The sequence below is a fragment of the Carassius auratus genome, chromosome 22 (genome assembly GCF_003368295.1).
Source record: "Carassius auratus strain Wakin chromosome 22, ASM336829v1, whole genome shotgun sequence".
In the NCBI taxonomy this organism is placed as follows: Eukaryota; Metazoa; Chordata; class Actinopteri; order Cypriniformes; family Cyprinidae; genus Carassius; species Carassius auratus.
Genome location: NC_039264.1, coordinates 31505767 through 31520141, shown reverse-complemented (window position 1 = coordinate 31520141; position 14375 = coordinate 31505767). Strand labels below are relative to the sequence as shown.

Below are 14375 nucleotides of genomic sequence, written 5' to 3'. Positions count from 1 at the left end.
TGTACTAATAATTTCATAAATAGTCTTATGTAGCTTGACGCTAATGTTAGCGCTAATCCAGCTGCAGAACCATTGCAGTTCTTCATGATGCACTAAGTCATAATAATTCACGTAAGGTTGTGAGAAAAAGGTTTTGTTGTATTTTTTAGAGAAACTTTTGATAATAGGCCGGTAAATGTATTCTGGGATTCAAGTGATGTGGCTTGGTTTGTAATGCTAGAACAAAGGCTACTAATGGCTGAATAAAACAAAAGAATAAGGATAAAGGAATAATGGGTATAATGTCTCATACCTGGTCGCTTGTGAAAGACTCAATGTGTGAAAACAATAGGATCATGAATGGGGTTCGTTTGACGAGCCAGACATGAGGAGACAGTAATGTGTGTTTTGTCCCTATCTGAGGCAGAATGTGTTCATGTGCTTCGCATAATCAACTTTCATCAACTTTACAGGTTATATAACGTTTATTGTATTTATATGGGTGATTAGTTTTTCTTGTGTTTAATACACTTGGCCAAAATCTCATGATATTGTAACAGAAAAAGATGAAGAGCTATATACACAGCATATTTACAAACATACAAAAAATAGACGGCTGAAGTTACGAGATATCACTGACAAGCTCTTTTTAATGCTTATCATGGGTTATATATATGTGTGTGTGTGTGTGTTTGTGTGTGCATAAAACCCTCTGTTTTAAAATAATAATAACAAAATATAATACAGATATGAAGTTTGAATAAACACTGCCCCACTTTGTCAAGAACGAACTGATATGACGTCATTTTAAAAAAAATCAGGCCGAAACAAAGTTTGTTGTGAATTTATTTCAGCGGTTCGAACCAGCTGACCAAAGCATACTTTCAGGAGGAGTTTGTTTTGGCTCCTAAACAAGTTTGAGCTTCCACTGGTCTGCAACGCTTACACAACCGAGCATAAAAACACCTCCTAAATACACATCGAATAGCTGAGCTATATCCACACCTGTACGATCTCTCACGGAGAGACTTTAAGGGTTCAAAGAAAGCATTTAATTCCTAGAAAGAAATTGCAATGATGCTCGGTGTCGACTAGTGGTTGGCCGATATATCGCCAAGGCCGATATATCTGCCGATATTTTTTTTAAGTAGGACTTTTATTTTGACAGTGCTGAGAGTGGTACTGTCGGAGTTCACACAACTCACATTTTCCCTATTGTTCGTTGTCGTTGTTAATTAACACTTCTGTCTAATACGGATAGAAGTCTGTCTAATAATTGGATAGAATGGTTAACAAGGGAATTAATGTATACAAAAAGTATTATAACAATTGCCTTTATATTATTAGTAATAGAAAGGCAAGCTTTATAATGCTTTCTTGTTTGCTGTCGGCATTAAGCAAATACACATTTATATAATTTAAACAAATCTTTGAATGACTGATGACCATTTAATTTCACAAACCTTGCAAACTCAGTCAAATCCAGCTGTGAGATCTTATGAAGTGTGTATTTTTTTCACCATGATCATGTGTTCTCGGTGTGACGATCGAGTCTGTGTGAATTCAATGCTTTAAACTTGAAACTTGTGATTTCAAAGTATGTTGCACTATATGCATTTGTCCACTCACTGTATGTAAAATGAGTGTTTACCCTGGCTTTATTTGAAAAATATGATTCCCAATGCACACAAACTTCCCAGAATGCCCTGTTGGTTAGTGTTTACTTCCTTTTTAATTATATTTTTATTAAATATTTTTTTCCTTTATGAAAAATACTTTGTAATCTAAAGTATAAGCATATTTTACACATTTATTTCTTAATTTCATTGTCAAATGGTTTCTTAAATATTATATATATGGTTATATATGTTAGGGCTGGACAAGTTAACGTGGGATTATCACATTAACGCATTAATTTATTGATGCCGACAATTGATTTATTAAACAACAAAGAAAAATTAAGCTGCCTGTTATAATGTTATTATCGAGGCTCTGGACTCGGAGCATAACTTGTTTTTCTGTAGCAAACATAAAACGTTAATGTCCTGGCAGTGACAAATGGCTTGTTTTATATTTAATTTAATTACATTAATGTTATAAGTTGCGATATAGGCTACAATAAATTTAATCATTGCCCAGCACTAATATATATTTATTTATATCAGCTTCATTACGGCTTAGATTTATGCAAAAAACGATGCAGAGAAACATCTGAGGCAAGTTTTCCAAAGCCATTAAAAGAATGAAAGGAAAGAGTACAGATATAAGAAAACAAGTACCAAATAAAGGTTACACCATACTGCTGCTGTTCTTTAGTGAATGTAAAGGATATACAATAAATCAAATGCCAAACATTCAAACATTCAATAATAACATTTGTTTTTAACAAAAGTAAATCATGATACCACATAAAATATAAAAAGGTGTAACAATTTATCCAGTTTAATAAAAGAAATGAACCCCAATAGAGATAGAGTAACAACCTGAATCCAGTATTTTTCTCCACATCATGCTAAAGTTTTCAGACTATGAGACATTCACACTTCCAATACAGGACTGATTGTGGAAATAAAATGATTCTTTTGTATTGCAAACATGATACTTGACTCTGAACTGCTGCTAATCATTATTCTTTTGTCTATAATATTCTGACCATTGGTGCCTGTCTCACACATATACACCATCACTGCATCTTTTTGTGTTTAGGGGATCGCAAACCAAATGCTACATTTACATTAGCCGTGTTTCCACTATCGAGCTAGGACCGGGCGTGCTAGTGCGTGCCAGGGCCAGTCGCGTTTCCACAGTCACTTCCGGGGCTTGATCGTGCCTCGCCGGGGCTTCCTCGGGGCCAACGGCCAGGGTTTTTTGGCCCGACGAAAACCTTGGGCCAAAGCGGGCCAGCTGGGGCTAGAGGAGGAGTTATGAACAAAGGCGGAGTTTCACCGCGTCAGCGCAGATCATTTCAAAAAGATAACAGCAGGATTAAAGACGTTTTAAAATAAGTTGAGCTCAAAACTCACTCTTAGTTAGCAGCAAGTGTTTGAAATAACTTGATCCGATGGATTATAATCACTAAACAAGGCAGAAATATTTATAAGCGATGAAAAAGACTATGCACGTTAAACATTAACGTTACACAGTAAACATGTTAAATATGACCGCTTGGATAAAATCAGACGTCAGCTTCTTGTTCTCTATCACAATATTGTATTTGTCGTCTTGTTTCGTGAGTTAAGCTCCACGTTGCATATCATCAAAATATAATAATGATTTTTGTTTGGGAGCTTTTATGAAAATAGAGAGTCTGCGCTGAGATTCATTTCAGAAAGATAACAGCTTTAACACCAGCATTAAACACTTTAAATAAGTCGAGCTCAAAACTCTATCAGTCAGCAGCGAGTTTTTGAAATAACTTGATCCAATGTGGATTATAATCACCATACAAGGCAGAAATATTTATAAGCAATGAAAAAGATATGCACGCTAAACTTGTTACCATAGTAAACATGATAAAATAAGACCGCTTGAAGAAATCAGACAGTCAGCTTCTTATTCTCTATCACAATCGTGTATTTATTAAGTAACTTATATTATCTGTCACAAGCCTCGTCTCGAGAGTTTATCTCACGTTGCCTATCATAAAAGAATATAGCCTAATAACGTTTTTTTGTTCGGGAGCTTTTATAACAATAGAGATATTATCATTCATTATAAACATGACGGCTATACTGTGGCTAATAAACAGAAACAGACTCGACTGAATAAGCAGGCTATTTTCATGAGCGTTAAAAATAAATAAATAAAATAGAAATAAGTGTATTTATGTGTGATTAATTTTGAGTCCTGATAAATTAAATCAATTCTATAGATAAAACATCGATGCTTTTGAATTTGAATATATAACAAAGCATGCAAACAAACGGCCGCTTTTATCATGTTCGTTTTGTGATCGCGCATGTTCCAGTGACTTATTTCTTAGTTTTCTGATAACTTCTCTTTGATGGTGAAATGATGAGGTTGCATGACGTTGTTCTGAGAGGCGTGTAAAGGGCGTGTTTTAGTGTCGCGCAGCTGAGCTTCAAGCTCCACTGTGGAAACCCTGCGCTATTCTGGCCTCGGTGCTAATGGCCCGGGGCTATGAGCCCCGCCCGGCCCGCTTTAATCCCTGGCTCGCACTGGCCCGACAGTGGAAATGCGGCTATTTAGTCATTTTGCAGTGTTTTTTATCCAAAGTGACTTACAACTGGGGGACACACAAAGTGATTCTTCTTAAAGAAGTAAACAGACACAGGAAGTCAGAATCAGAATTAGCTTTATTCGCCAGGTGTGTGCAAACACACACAGCATTTGTTGAGTTATATTTTAAGGTGCTCCTGGTACATGCATACATACACATCTAGAATGATTTGCAGAAATTACAGAACTACATTCATATGTTAGCTGTTTAAGCTGGAGATGGGGGGAAACTGGTTTTATGTCTTGATGTTTTAGTGCCCATAGATCTGTAGCGTCTGCTTGTGCTTGTAATACCAAGTTTTAGACATTGTTCAAATAAGTATAAGCTAGAAAGAGAAGGAATAAATAAAGATAAATATTTTATTTATTTATTTTATGATGAAGCCAAGTAGTTATGAAGAGATGAGTTTGTAGCTGTCGCTTGAAAATTGTCAGGGACAACTGTTAGGGACAAAAAGAAGTTTGAAAAGGCTGAGCGACGGTATACTGTTTTCGAACATTACAATCCCCTAAACCAGAGGCGTCATGCCCGTGCCCCCTCAGATTTCTGAGCCAAGTGGATTTTAAATGCAGCTTCCAAACAACAACAAAAAAGAAATAGCCAAATAATATTTGTTATATATTTGTTACAATCACACCGGTGTGATTAGATCGTTCAGTGCACAGCATCAGCTGCGTTCGCTGTCTGGCGCTGAGCCAGAGACTGACGCGTTTGTACAACGCTTCATGATAACCAATCAGAAACTATTCTGTTGCGCTCATGAATGCAATGGCCAATCAGATGCGTGCAGAAGAGTCAAAACTGAAATGCGGTGTTTTGTTCACTTGCTCGCTGACTGAATTATTTAGTGCAGTGGTTCCCAACCTTTTTCAACTCGCGGCCCACACAACCAAACACGTTTGCGCGGCCCACTGCAAAAAATAAATAAATTACTGAACCCGTTATTGTTAGGTTAATAACTTAGTATTTAGAAGTTAGATTGTTAACTGTCTTCATTGAATGAACTGGCAATGAATATAAAATAACTCTGGCTGGCACCACTTGGCACATCTGCTGTTGTTCTGTAGCATATGCAGCAAAAATATCTAAGATAAATTGGCGGTTTATTCTTAAACCAATCAACCAGCAATAGTTATCGTTGGATATTTATTGTTTATTATTTAATTATATATATGAAATTATGTTATTATGTTATGACGTTGACATTTTTACACATATTAACAATATTATTATTTATTTTAATAGTAATTGGCGACCCACCTGCAATACCATCGCGGACCACAGGTTGACAACCACTGATTTAGCGAATTCTCTCATCAGAAATAACAAAAAGTGCAGAAGTGCTTACGAATGCAAGTAAGATATTCGTTTCATAATGTAAATAGTTTTTGCCTGAACTCTGGCTAGACTGAATGAAAATGTTCTTTGATGATGTAAATGTTTATTTACTCTCTGTAAAATGAAAGTGTTAAAATAAGTAATTTACAATAATGTTATCAAAATTTACATTAAATGCAAATTCAGTCATATTAGAAATATTTGGCACATGATATGGCACTTAAGTAAAAAGTTGGGTTTTGTGTGTAGTTAATAGATGTTTACTACTTTGCCCATCACCTTTTATTGATCAAATAACGCATTTACTTACAGGTTTGAGAATCGATATTTCCTGATATTTTATGCATGTTTGGAATTGTTCTAAATAAAATGAAAAATAAATAAAACATATGCCTATATCAGTTCATGATATGACATGACATCCATGACTAACACCCCCCCCATGCGCCTCCTCAAAAATCATGAATGCATGACGCCCCTGCCCTGAACAACAATGAAATGATGAAGTGAAGACAATCTAGATGTGAGACAGGCACCAATGATTGGAACATTATAGACAAAAGAATAATGATTAGCAGCAGTTCAGAGTCAAGTATCATGTTTGCAATCCAAAAGAATCATTCTATTTCCACAATCAGTCCTGTATTGGAAGTGTGAATGTTTCAAATAGTCTGAAAACTTTAGCATGATGTGGAAAAAAAATACTGGATCTGTATTAGTCTTCATTTATTTAATTAAACTGGTTATGTGGTGTCATGATTTACTTTTGGGGAAAAAAAAGTTATTTATTGTATGTTTGTATGGAATTTAATTTACTGTAGTGTAGGCCTATACCATTTAAATGTGCTTATTAAAAGAAAAGGCACAGCACTATGGTGTAACCTTTATAATGCAAAAATCTGTACATAACTCTTGCTAAGTCTATTTTTATTTATTTTTTTGTTCTCATGTCAGATGTGTATGTTTGTATGTACCAGGAGCACCTTAAAAAAAAACACAACAAATTCCTTGTGTCTTTGCACACACTTGGCGAATAAAGCTAATTCTGATTCTGACTTCCTGTGTCTGTTTGCCTCTTTAAGAAGAATCACTTTATGTGTCCCCAAGTTGTAAGTCACTTTGGATAAAAAACACTGCAAAATGACTAAATGTAAACATTTGTTGTGATGCTTGTGTGTATCCCCTAAACACAAAAAAGATCCAATCAATGACGGTGTATAGCAACATTTTATATATATATATATATATGCACGTGTGTACCGAATGACTGAATACAATATTTTGTATGTGGAACATAGGTACATTTTCGTGTTTCCAAACAAACATATTAAGTGGCTTAAGTCTCCGTAATAATCGGAAATCCCGCCCTGCAGCTGATTCTAAGGCCGGTTACACACCATCACTACAACAAGGTTGATGATTCTAATTCAAACGCAGCTCCTGTCGGCATTTAAACAGACCTTTGCTCTTAATTCCGATCGGGCAAACGCAATAATGAAATCTGAGCAGGTCTAAAAACTGAAACTGCTGATGCTGCACTTTACACTTTGGAAAAGATATATATATTTTTTAAATATGAGCAGGCCTACAAGCTGGGATTGGTCATGCTGCACAGTAATCATAGTTATTTATTTATATTTTTCATTATATTTTATTATATGATATTGTTTTGAGACTGAGAGTATTTTATTTAGTGGAGAACTTTGCAGCAGTATTTTATTACTTATTCTTTTTTTATTTTATATATATTTTATTTAAAAGTATTTAAAAAAAAAAAGTTTATAGTAATAAACAACCGGCAGGTTAATGTTTGCATTTGTTTCCCAGATTTTTGCGTACCGTTACACCGCTAATATATATATATATATATATATATATATATATATATATATATATATATATATATATATATATATATATATATATATATATATATATATACATTTAAAATGTTTTAATAATTGTGTTTTTGTTTTCATGTTTGAACTTATACAGTACATCTTTATTATCATAACCGTCTGAATAATTCTGATTCCTGAACAGTAAACTTTAAAGAATTCGCTTTGTGAACATATGTTGATTTATATAGTAAGAAAAATGAGCAGCAACCTTTTCAATTTGGGTATGTCATTTGTGTCTCCATGCTGAAAATGGGGGGTGACAGCTAAGGGGTTTTAAAGTTCAGGTTTATAAGTACTAACATTGTAAGTAGATATGGGAAATATGCCTGTTTTCTCCCACATTTTATTCTGATGCGCTCTAACAACACCAGAATTACACTTTTAAATAATGCTTTCCAATTTCAGCCTAAATGGCTACCATTGCTAATTTTTGCTTTTCTGTCACAATTTGTATAATGATTACGATTGCTGGTACTGTGGAATCAGGATTTGAATGTATTTTATCTTAAAACAGGAATGCATGCATTTTGCTCTGTATGAAAATGTACCAAAACTGTTGTTTGTGACCAATCTGAATCACAAAACCATTTTTACAACCAAATGTATCTTATTTTCCATCTTCACTTCCATAACCTTCGATTATTCTCAGCGTTAGATAAATTTGGGATTTTCAGCATTTTTTATTATTATACAGCATGCCAGGTTTCTTTTTGTTTTTTATATCTCTTTTGTGTCCTTGATATCAAGCCCCTCAAACAGGTTTCAGACTTGCCAAATTTAAATAGCTTCAGTCCTCTCATACAGCGATTACAGTCTCTATCTAATTACAATGACTATGGATGAAGTAGATTCCCAATGTGCGATGCTGGTATGATTTGCACGTGAATAGTTTTTTTTCCCTCCAGTTTCCCGCTGTCGGTTTGGCCAATGATAATCCAGCACATGGTGACGGATAAGTATAGTATCCAATGAGAGTGCGTTATTCAGCTGCGGCCGCTTTTCTGCACGATATTTATTTGTTGCAGCCCTCTAGTTCTACAGTGTATGGTTGCAGTCAGCAGTTTAATTTCCTTTTTCTTCCAGCCTTAACAAAATATAAAATGGATGAAACGGTAAAGGACAACAAAGAAGAATGTGGTATCAAGGAGCAATCAGATGAGGTGAATGTTTTTTGCCCAACGCTACCAAAAACTGAGGAAAACACGAAGGAGTGTGATGTAAAGGGAGAAGACGACGCGATTACTTTGCGACCAACGCTAACAAAAACTGAGGACAACACTGAGGAGTGTGAGGTGAAGGGAGAAGACGACGCGATTAATATGCGACCAACGCTAACAAAAACTGAGGAGAACACTGAGGAGTGTGAGGTGAAGGGAGAAGACGACGCGATTACTTTGCGACCAACGCTAACAAAAACTGAGGACAACACTGAGGAGTGTGAGGTGAAGGGAGAAGACGACGCAATTAATTTTCGACCAACGCTAACAAAAACTGAGGAAAACATGGAGGAGTGTGATGTGAAGGGAGAAGACGACGCGATTACTTTGCGACCAACGCTAACAAAAACTGAGGACAACACTGAGGAGTGTGATGTGAAGGGAGAAGACGACGCGATTAATATGCGACCAACGCTAACAAAAACTGAGGAGAACACTGAGGAGTGTGAGGTGAAGGGAGAAGACGACGCGATTACTTTGCGACCAACGCTAACAAAAACTGAGGAAAACACGGAGGAGTGTGATGTGAAGGGAGAAGACGACGCGATTACTTTGCGACCAACGCTAACAAAAACTGAGGAAAACATGGAGGAGTGTGATGTGAAGGGAGAAGACGACGCGATTAATATGCGACCAACGCTAACAAAAACTGAGGAAAACACGGAGGAGTGTGATGTGAAGGGAGAAGACGACGCGATTACTTTGCGACCAACGCTAACAAAAACTGAGGACAACACTGAGGAGTGTGAGGTGAAGGGAGAAGACGACGCGATTAATTTGCGACCAACGCTAACAAAAACCGAGGACAACACGGAGAAGTGTGATAAGAAGGTAGGACAAGACGACGCGATTATTTGGCGCCCAACAGTAATAAAAACTGAGGAAAACACGGAGATGTGTGATAAGAAGGTAGGACAAGACGACGCGATTATTTTGCGCCCAACACTAATAAAAACTGAAGACAACACGGAGGAAGGTGATGTGAAGGGAGAAGACGACGCGATTATTTTGCGCCCAACGCTAACAAAAACTGCGGACAAAACGGAGACGTGTGATAAGAAGGTAGGACAAGACGACGCGATTATTTGGCGCCCAACAGTAATAAAAACTGAGGAAAACACGGAGGAGGGTGATGTGAAGGGAGTAGACGACGCGATTACTTCGCTGCCAACTCTATCAAAAACTAAAGACAACACGGAGGAGTGTAGTAAAAATGGGGAACAAGTTGATGTGACTAATTTGCGACCAAAGCTAAGAAGAAAGAAAACACATGAAAAATCTAACGACAGCACAGATTATGGTAAAAATAGAAAACAAGTTGATGCTGTTAATTTGCGACCAAAGCTAAGAAGAAAGAAAAGACATGAAATAGCTAAGGACAACACGAAGAAGTGTGGTAAAAATGGGGGACAGGATGATGCGGTTATTTTGCGACCAAATCTAAGAAGAAAGAAAAGGGTTGAAATTGCTAAGGACAACACGGAGGACTGTAGTAAAAAGGGGGATCAAGATGAGGCTATTTATCCGCAGCCAACGCTAAAAAGAAAGAAAAGCGATGAAGTAGTTAAGGACAACACGGGGGAGCTTGTAAACAGTAACACGCTGGAACAAGATGAAAATGATGAGGTGACAGATTTTGAGGAATCGTCTGACGAAAGTGTCATGTCCAGTGTGGATTCCATAGAAGAGCAGATGTTCCTCGATGGTCTGGATCCCCTCTTGGATCGGTAACTATACCTACTACATATATCTGCAAAGTCTCTTTTATATATTTGTAAGTCAAATCACTGCAGGTGAATATAAAAAAACTGTTTCCCAGACAGCAAGCAGTTTTGGCCCAGATCTGGCCCACATCTGGCCCGCATGGATTTCATGTGGGCCGAATCTGGGCCAACACTATGTTGCTGTCTGGGTTATGTTGTGTTTAAGTGCTACAGAAGTGGAGATTTACTAAAGTAGGAGGAAAAAAACTCATTTTGAGAACAGCCTTTATAAAAATATGTATTGTAATTTTAAATCTATTGACACAAATAGATAAAGTGTTATAAAATAAACACTTAAGAGTGTATTTTGGGTGTTTATTTATACAAATCTGAAAGAAAAAAAAAACACTATGAAAAGCCAAAAGCCCAAAATCTCAGAATGACTGAGCACGAAAAAAAATGCACTTTTAAAATACTGCCTCTGTGGTTTTTTTTTAATTATTTAGTTACCACTTTTAGTGTACTTGAACCCATCTTTCATACGCTTTTACGCTCAAGAGTACTGTAATTAGTGGCTAGTATTTTTTAAAATACAGAGATGGTATGTTAAAAGCAAATTTAAGTTTATATTCATGGTGTCCCAAAATAGCACAGTTGAGTACACTGTTGATCTCAAGTCCAAATAAAAAAATTTTTACTAAATAATAATTGTTAGTATATTCGGTACAAAAATTAGTGCTCGAAAATAGAGCACATCAAGTATATTATTGAAGTATACTTTTTCTTTTTACCTGGGTAAGTTTTCCAAATGTAATTTGTTCAAATACATTTTAAAATCTTGACTTGCCTTATTAATTATCCCACATAATACGTTCTGCATTTTCTTCTATTCCATGTAAAAAAAACAAAAAAACAAAAAAAAAACAGCTAACAATAACTTTTGAAAGTATTAAATGCAAACATAGCGACTTATGATTTAATCAAAACAACTCATTGACTTGACCTGAGTATAGTACTCTCTTATGTGTAACTGCTTTATATTTGAATTTAAATAGTTTTATAATTGATAAACATAGCAACAGTGATACTGTTATTTGTGTAAACTGAGGTAAACTTCCATCATTCTTGAAATTTTTCAATACTATTTACTCTTTCTTTGTTGAAACTAAGTTCTATTTTTGAATGCAACACGTTTGTGTGTGTATTTACATCACTAATGCCTGGTTCTTGTCTTGCTTAATGCAACAGGTTCTCGGATGCCTCTGATCAGGACTGGTATCCATATTGCAATCCACAAAAAAAGAAGAGGAGTTCCAGAATGTATTCTGTCAAATGTGGCGGAAAGAAAGGTGGGAAAAGCAGCACGAATCAAGCCCTACCTTTGTCCTCAGAACAGAAGTGGAAAAGTGTAGAAGAGCCTGATGTTGAGCCGAAACAGCCAATATTCAAACCTAAAAACACACCTGGCCCACAGTTAAACTCTTCTGCAACATGCAGTCCTCTGCAGTATTTTGAGTTGTTCTTTTCAAAATCAGTGCTACAGACAGTTGTAGAACATACAAATGCATATGGAGCCATGCATTGTGAAGGAAAGAAGAGCCCATGGGAGAACATTTCAATAAAAGATCTTAAGTCATTCATTGGACTTCTGATTTACATGGGCATGACGAAATGCTCCAAACTGTCAGACTACTGGAAGAAATCATTCATATACAGCATGCCGTTTCCTGCAAGAATCATGTCTAGCAATAAATTTTTTAACATCTGTGCGGGGCTCCATCTTAATGATCCCAAAGTGCTCGAAGAGAATGAAAAGAAGAGGGGAACACCTGAATACGACCGCCTGTGTAAGATCAAACCGCTGTACCAGGACATGAGGGACGCCTGCAGAGCCTCTTTCCATCCCTCTCAGAACATCTCCATAAATGAACGAATGGTGGCATCGAACACCAAAAATATACTCCTAGAGTACATGGAGGACAAACCTACAAGATGGGGGTACAAACTTTTTGTTCTGGAAGATTCCCTCTGTGGTTACACGTGGGACTTCTTCATTTATGAAGCGAAGGTCTATTCAGAGAACAGCAATGGCATTAGTTATGACTCTGTCATGAGTCTAGCAAATGAAAAGTTGTTGGGAAGCGGCTACAAGCTGTTTGTTGACAACTTCTACACCAGTCCCAAGCTCTTCAGAGACCTGCTGCAAAAAAAGATCTGGGCTTGTGGCCCCGTTCGCGCAAACCGCATTGGCCACTTAAAGACAGTGGCTCCTCGTGGTAATATTCGCTGGTTTAGGGAAGACGATCTGCTGTTTGTTGAGTGGAAGGACAACAGGGACGTGCTGATGTGCTCAACCTTTCATAAAGCCTTTAATGGGGACTCCATTAAGAGGAACGTGAAAGGAGCCGATGGAATTTGGGCCAATCAGGATTTCCCCGTTCCAGGCGCAGTGTTGGACTACAAGAAGTTAGTAGATTTAATTCATTGGTTTGCAGTTTGTGCTTGATGGTAACACATTGCAAGCGAGTTATGTTATGTGATTATTATTATTATTATTTTTTTTTTTTAACTAACCAGTAAAATAATGCATTACTGAGTAACGCAGTGTTGTAATTAATTACTTCTAAAAGCAAGTCTTATAATGTTTACATTTTTCTTTCATTCCAGGCACATGGGAGGAGTGAATCAGTCTGAAGCTTTTACAGGATATAGCACAGCTTTGAAAAAAAACAAACAAATATGGTCCTTTTTTAACTATTTTGTGGACATCGCTGTAGTCAATGCCTTCATTTTGCACCAGCAGATGGCCAAGATGAAGAACCAGAAGCCTCTGACTCAGAAGGTCTTCCGGGAGACACTTGTTGAAGAGCTTGCGGGAACAATAAATGCATCTGCTCCTGTACAAGAAGACCTTACAAATTCCCACCTACCCATATTCCACAAAGGAGACAGCACCTTTGGAAGACAGAGATGCAAAGTGTGTAGTCATAAAACTCCAGTCATGTGTACAACTTGCCAGTTGCATTTATGCTTTGTTCCAAAGCGTGACTGTTACAATAAATGGCACGACAAATTAACTGAAGAGTCTGAAAGAGAGTAATGGCCAAGGTATACATTGCACACTAGAGTTTGCATAAAAATTGAATGCATAGCCATTCAAAGTATACAATAATTGATCACATGCGTGAACGCAGACGGAGGACACGTGTCTATAGAAAGTTCATTTTTTTGTCCAGCATCTAAACTTTTTCTTGAGAAATTTGGCAGGTACAAATATTTTTGTACTCCTGTTGTGGAAATTCTGACTTAATAAAGTAATAACCTAATTGTGCAGACTGAGAATGAAAAACCAGAGTTTTGTCTTGGTATTGCTTTGATTATCTGAAGAGAATGATCTGGTTTACACACAAAGAGATAACACACAGACTCTTTATAGTATGTAAAAAGATACATTGAAGGACAGATTAGGACCTTTGAGCCAATTATGTTGCTTAAGAATTTTTACTTAAAAATACTTCGAGATGCTATTGGTACCGATACCTGTATGATTCAGAGATATGGGACCTGATGATGAAAAGGTGCTTAATATTTAGTCGTACAACTTTGTAGACATTAACAACACATTGCCTGGTTGAAAATATGTATGAGCTGCTTGTAAAGTGTTTCATTAAAAAGACTTCTTATAAATTGCTGTTTAAGAGTCACTTTTTGGATATGTCCACACAAAACACATGCACATACATGGGCAAATGTATTGGGACACCCCCTATTAGTAATTTCCATGAGTACAAATCTCAAGTACAAAAGTGTTGAAGCAAATAATAATGATATTCTAGGCCAGGGAACTGTTTGCTTCTAATTTTATAGCAACAGTTTGGACCGGACACTTTTCTATTATACTTTTGTCCAAATAGTGTGCAAAAAAAGAAAATAAATGATCGAGTCTGTGTGGAAGAACTTGACTGGTCTGCGTAAACCCAAGTCCTAAACCAAGCTG

The 14375-nt window shown here is 36.6% G+C and overlaps 1 protein-coding gene across 1 annotated transcript; it reads left to right on the top strand.

Annotated features, from left to right (window-relative positions):
• Positions 1-8395: 8395 nt before the first annotated feature.
• On the top strand, positions 8396-14065 carry LOC113040383 (uncharacterized). Its single transcript, XM_026198734.1, has 3 exons — positions 8396-10402; positions 11627-12844; positions 13046-14065. The coding sequence occupies exons 1-3, from the start codon at positions 8427-8429 to the stop codon at positions 13476-13478; spliced, it is 3627 nt and encodes a 1208-aa protein (XP_026054519.1). The 5' UTR covers positions 8396-8426; the 3' UTR covers positions 13479-14065.
• The last annotated feature ends 310 nt before the right edge of the window (positions 14066-14375 follow it).

Coding starts and splice junctions, on each gene's coding strand:
- LOC113040383 (XM_026198734.1), top strand. CDS start 8,427: ATGAGAGTGCGTTATTCAGCTGCGGCCGCTTTTCTGCACGATATTTAT. Junction 10,403..11,626: donor CTGGATCCCCTCTTGGATCG/GTAACTATACCT, acceptor TTAATGCAACAG/GTTCTCGGATGCCTCTGATC. Junction 12,845..13,045: donor GCAGTGTTGGACTACAAGAA/GTTAGTAGATTT, acceptor CTTTCATTCCAG/GCACATGGGAGGAGTGAATC.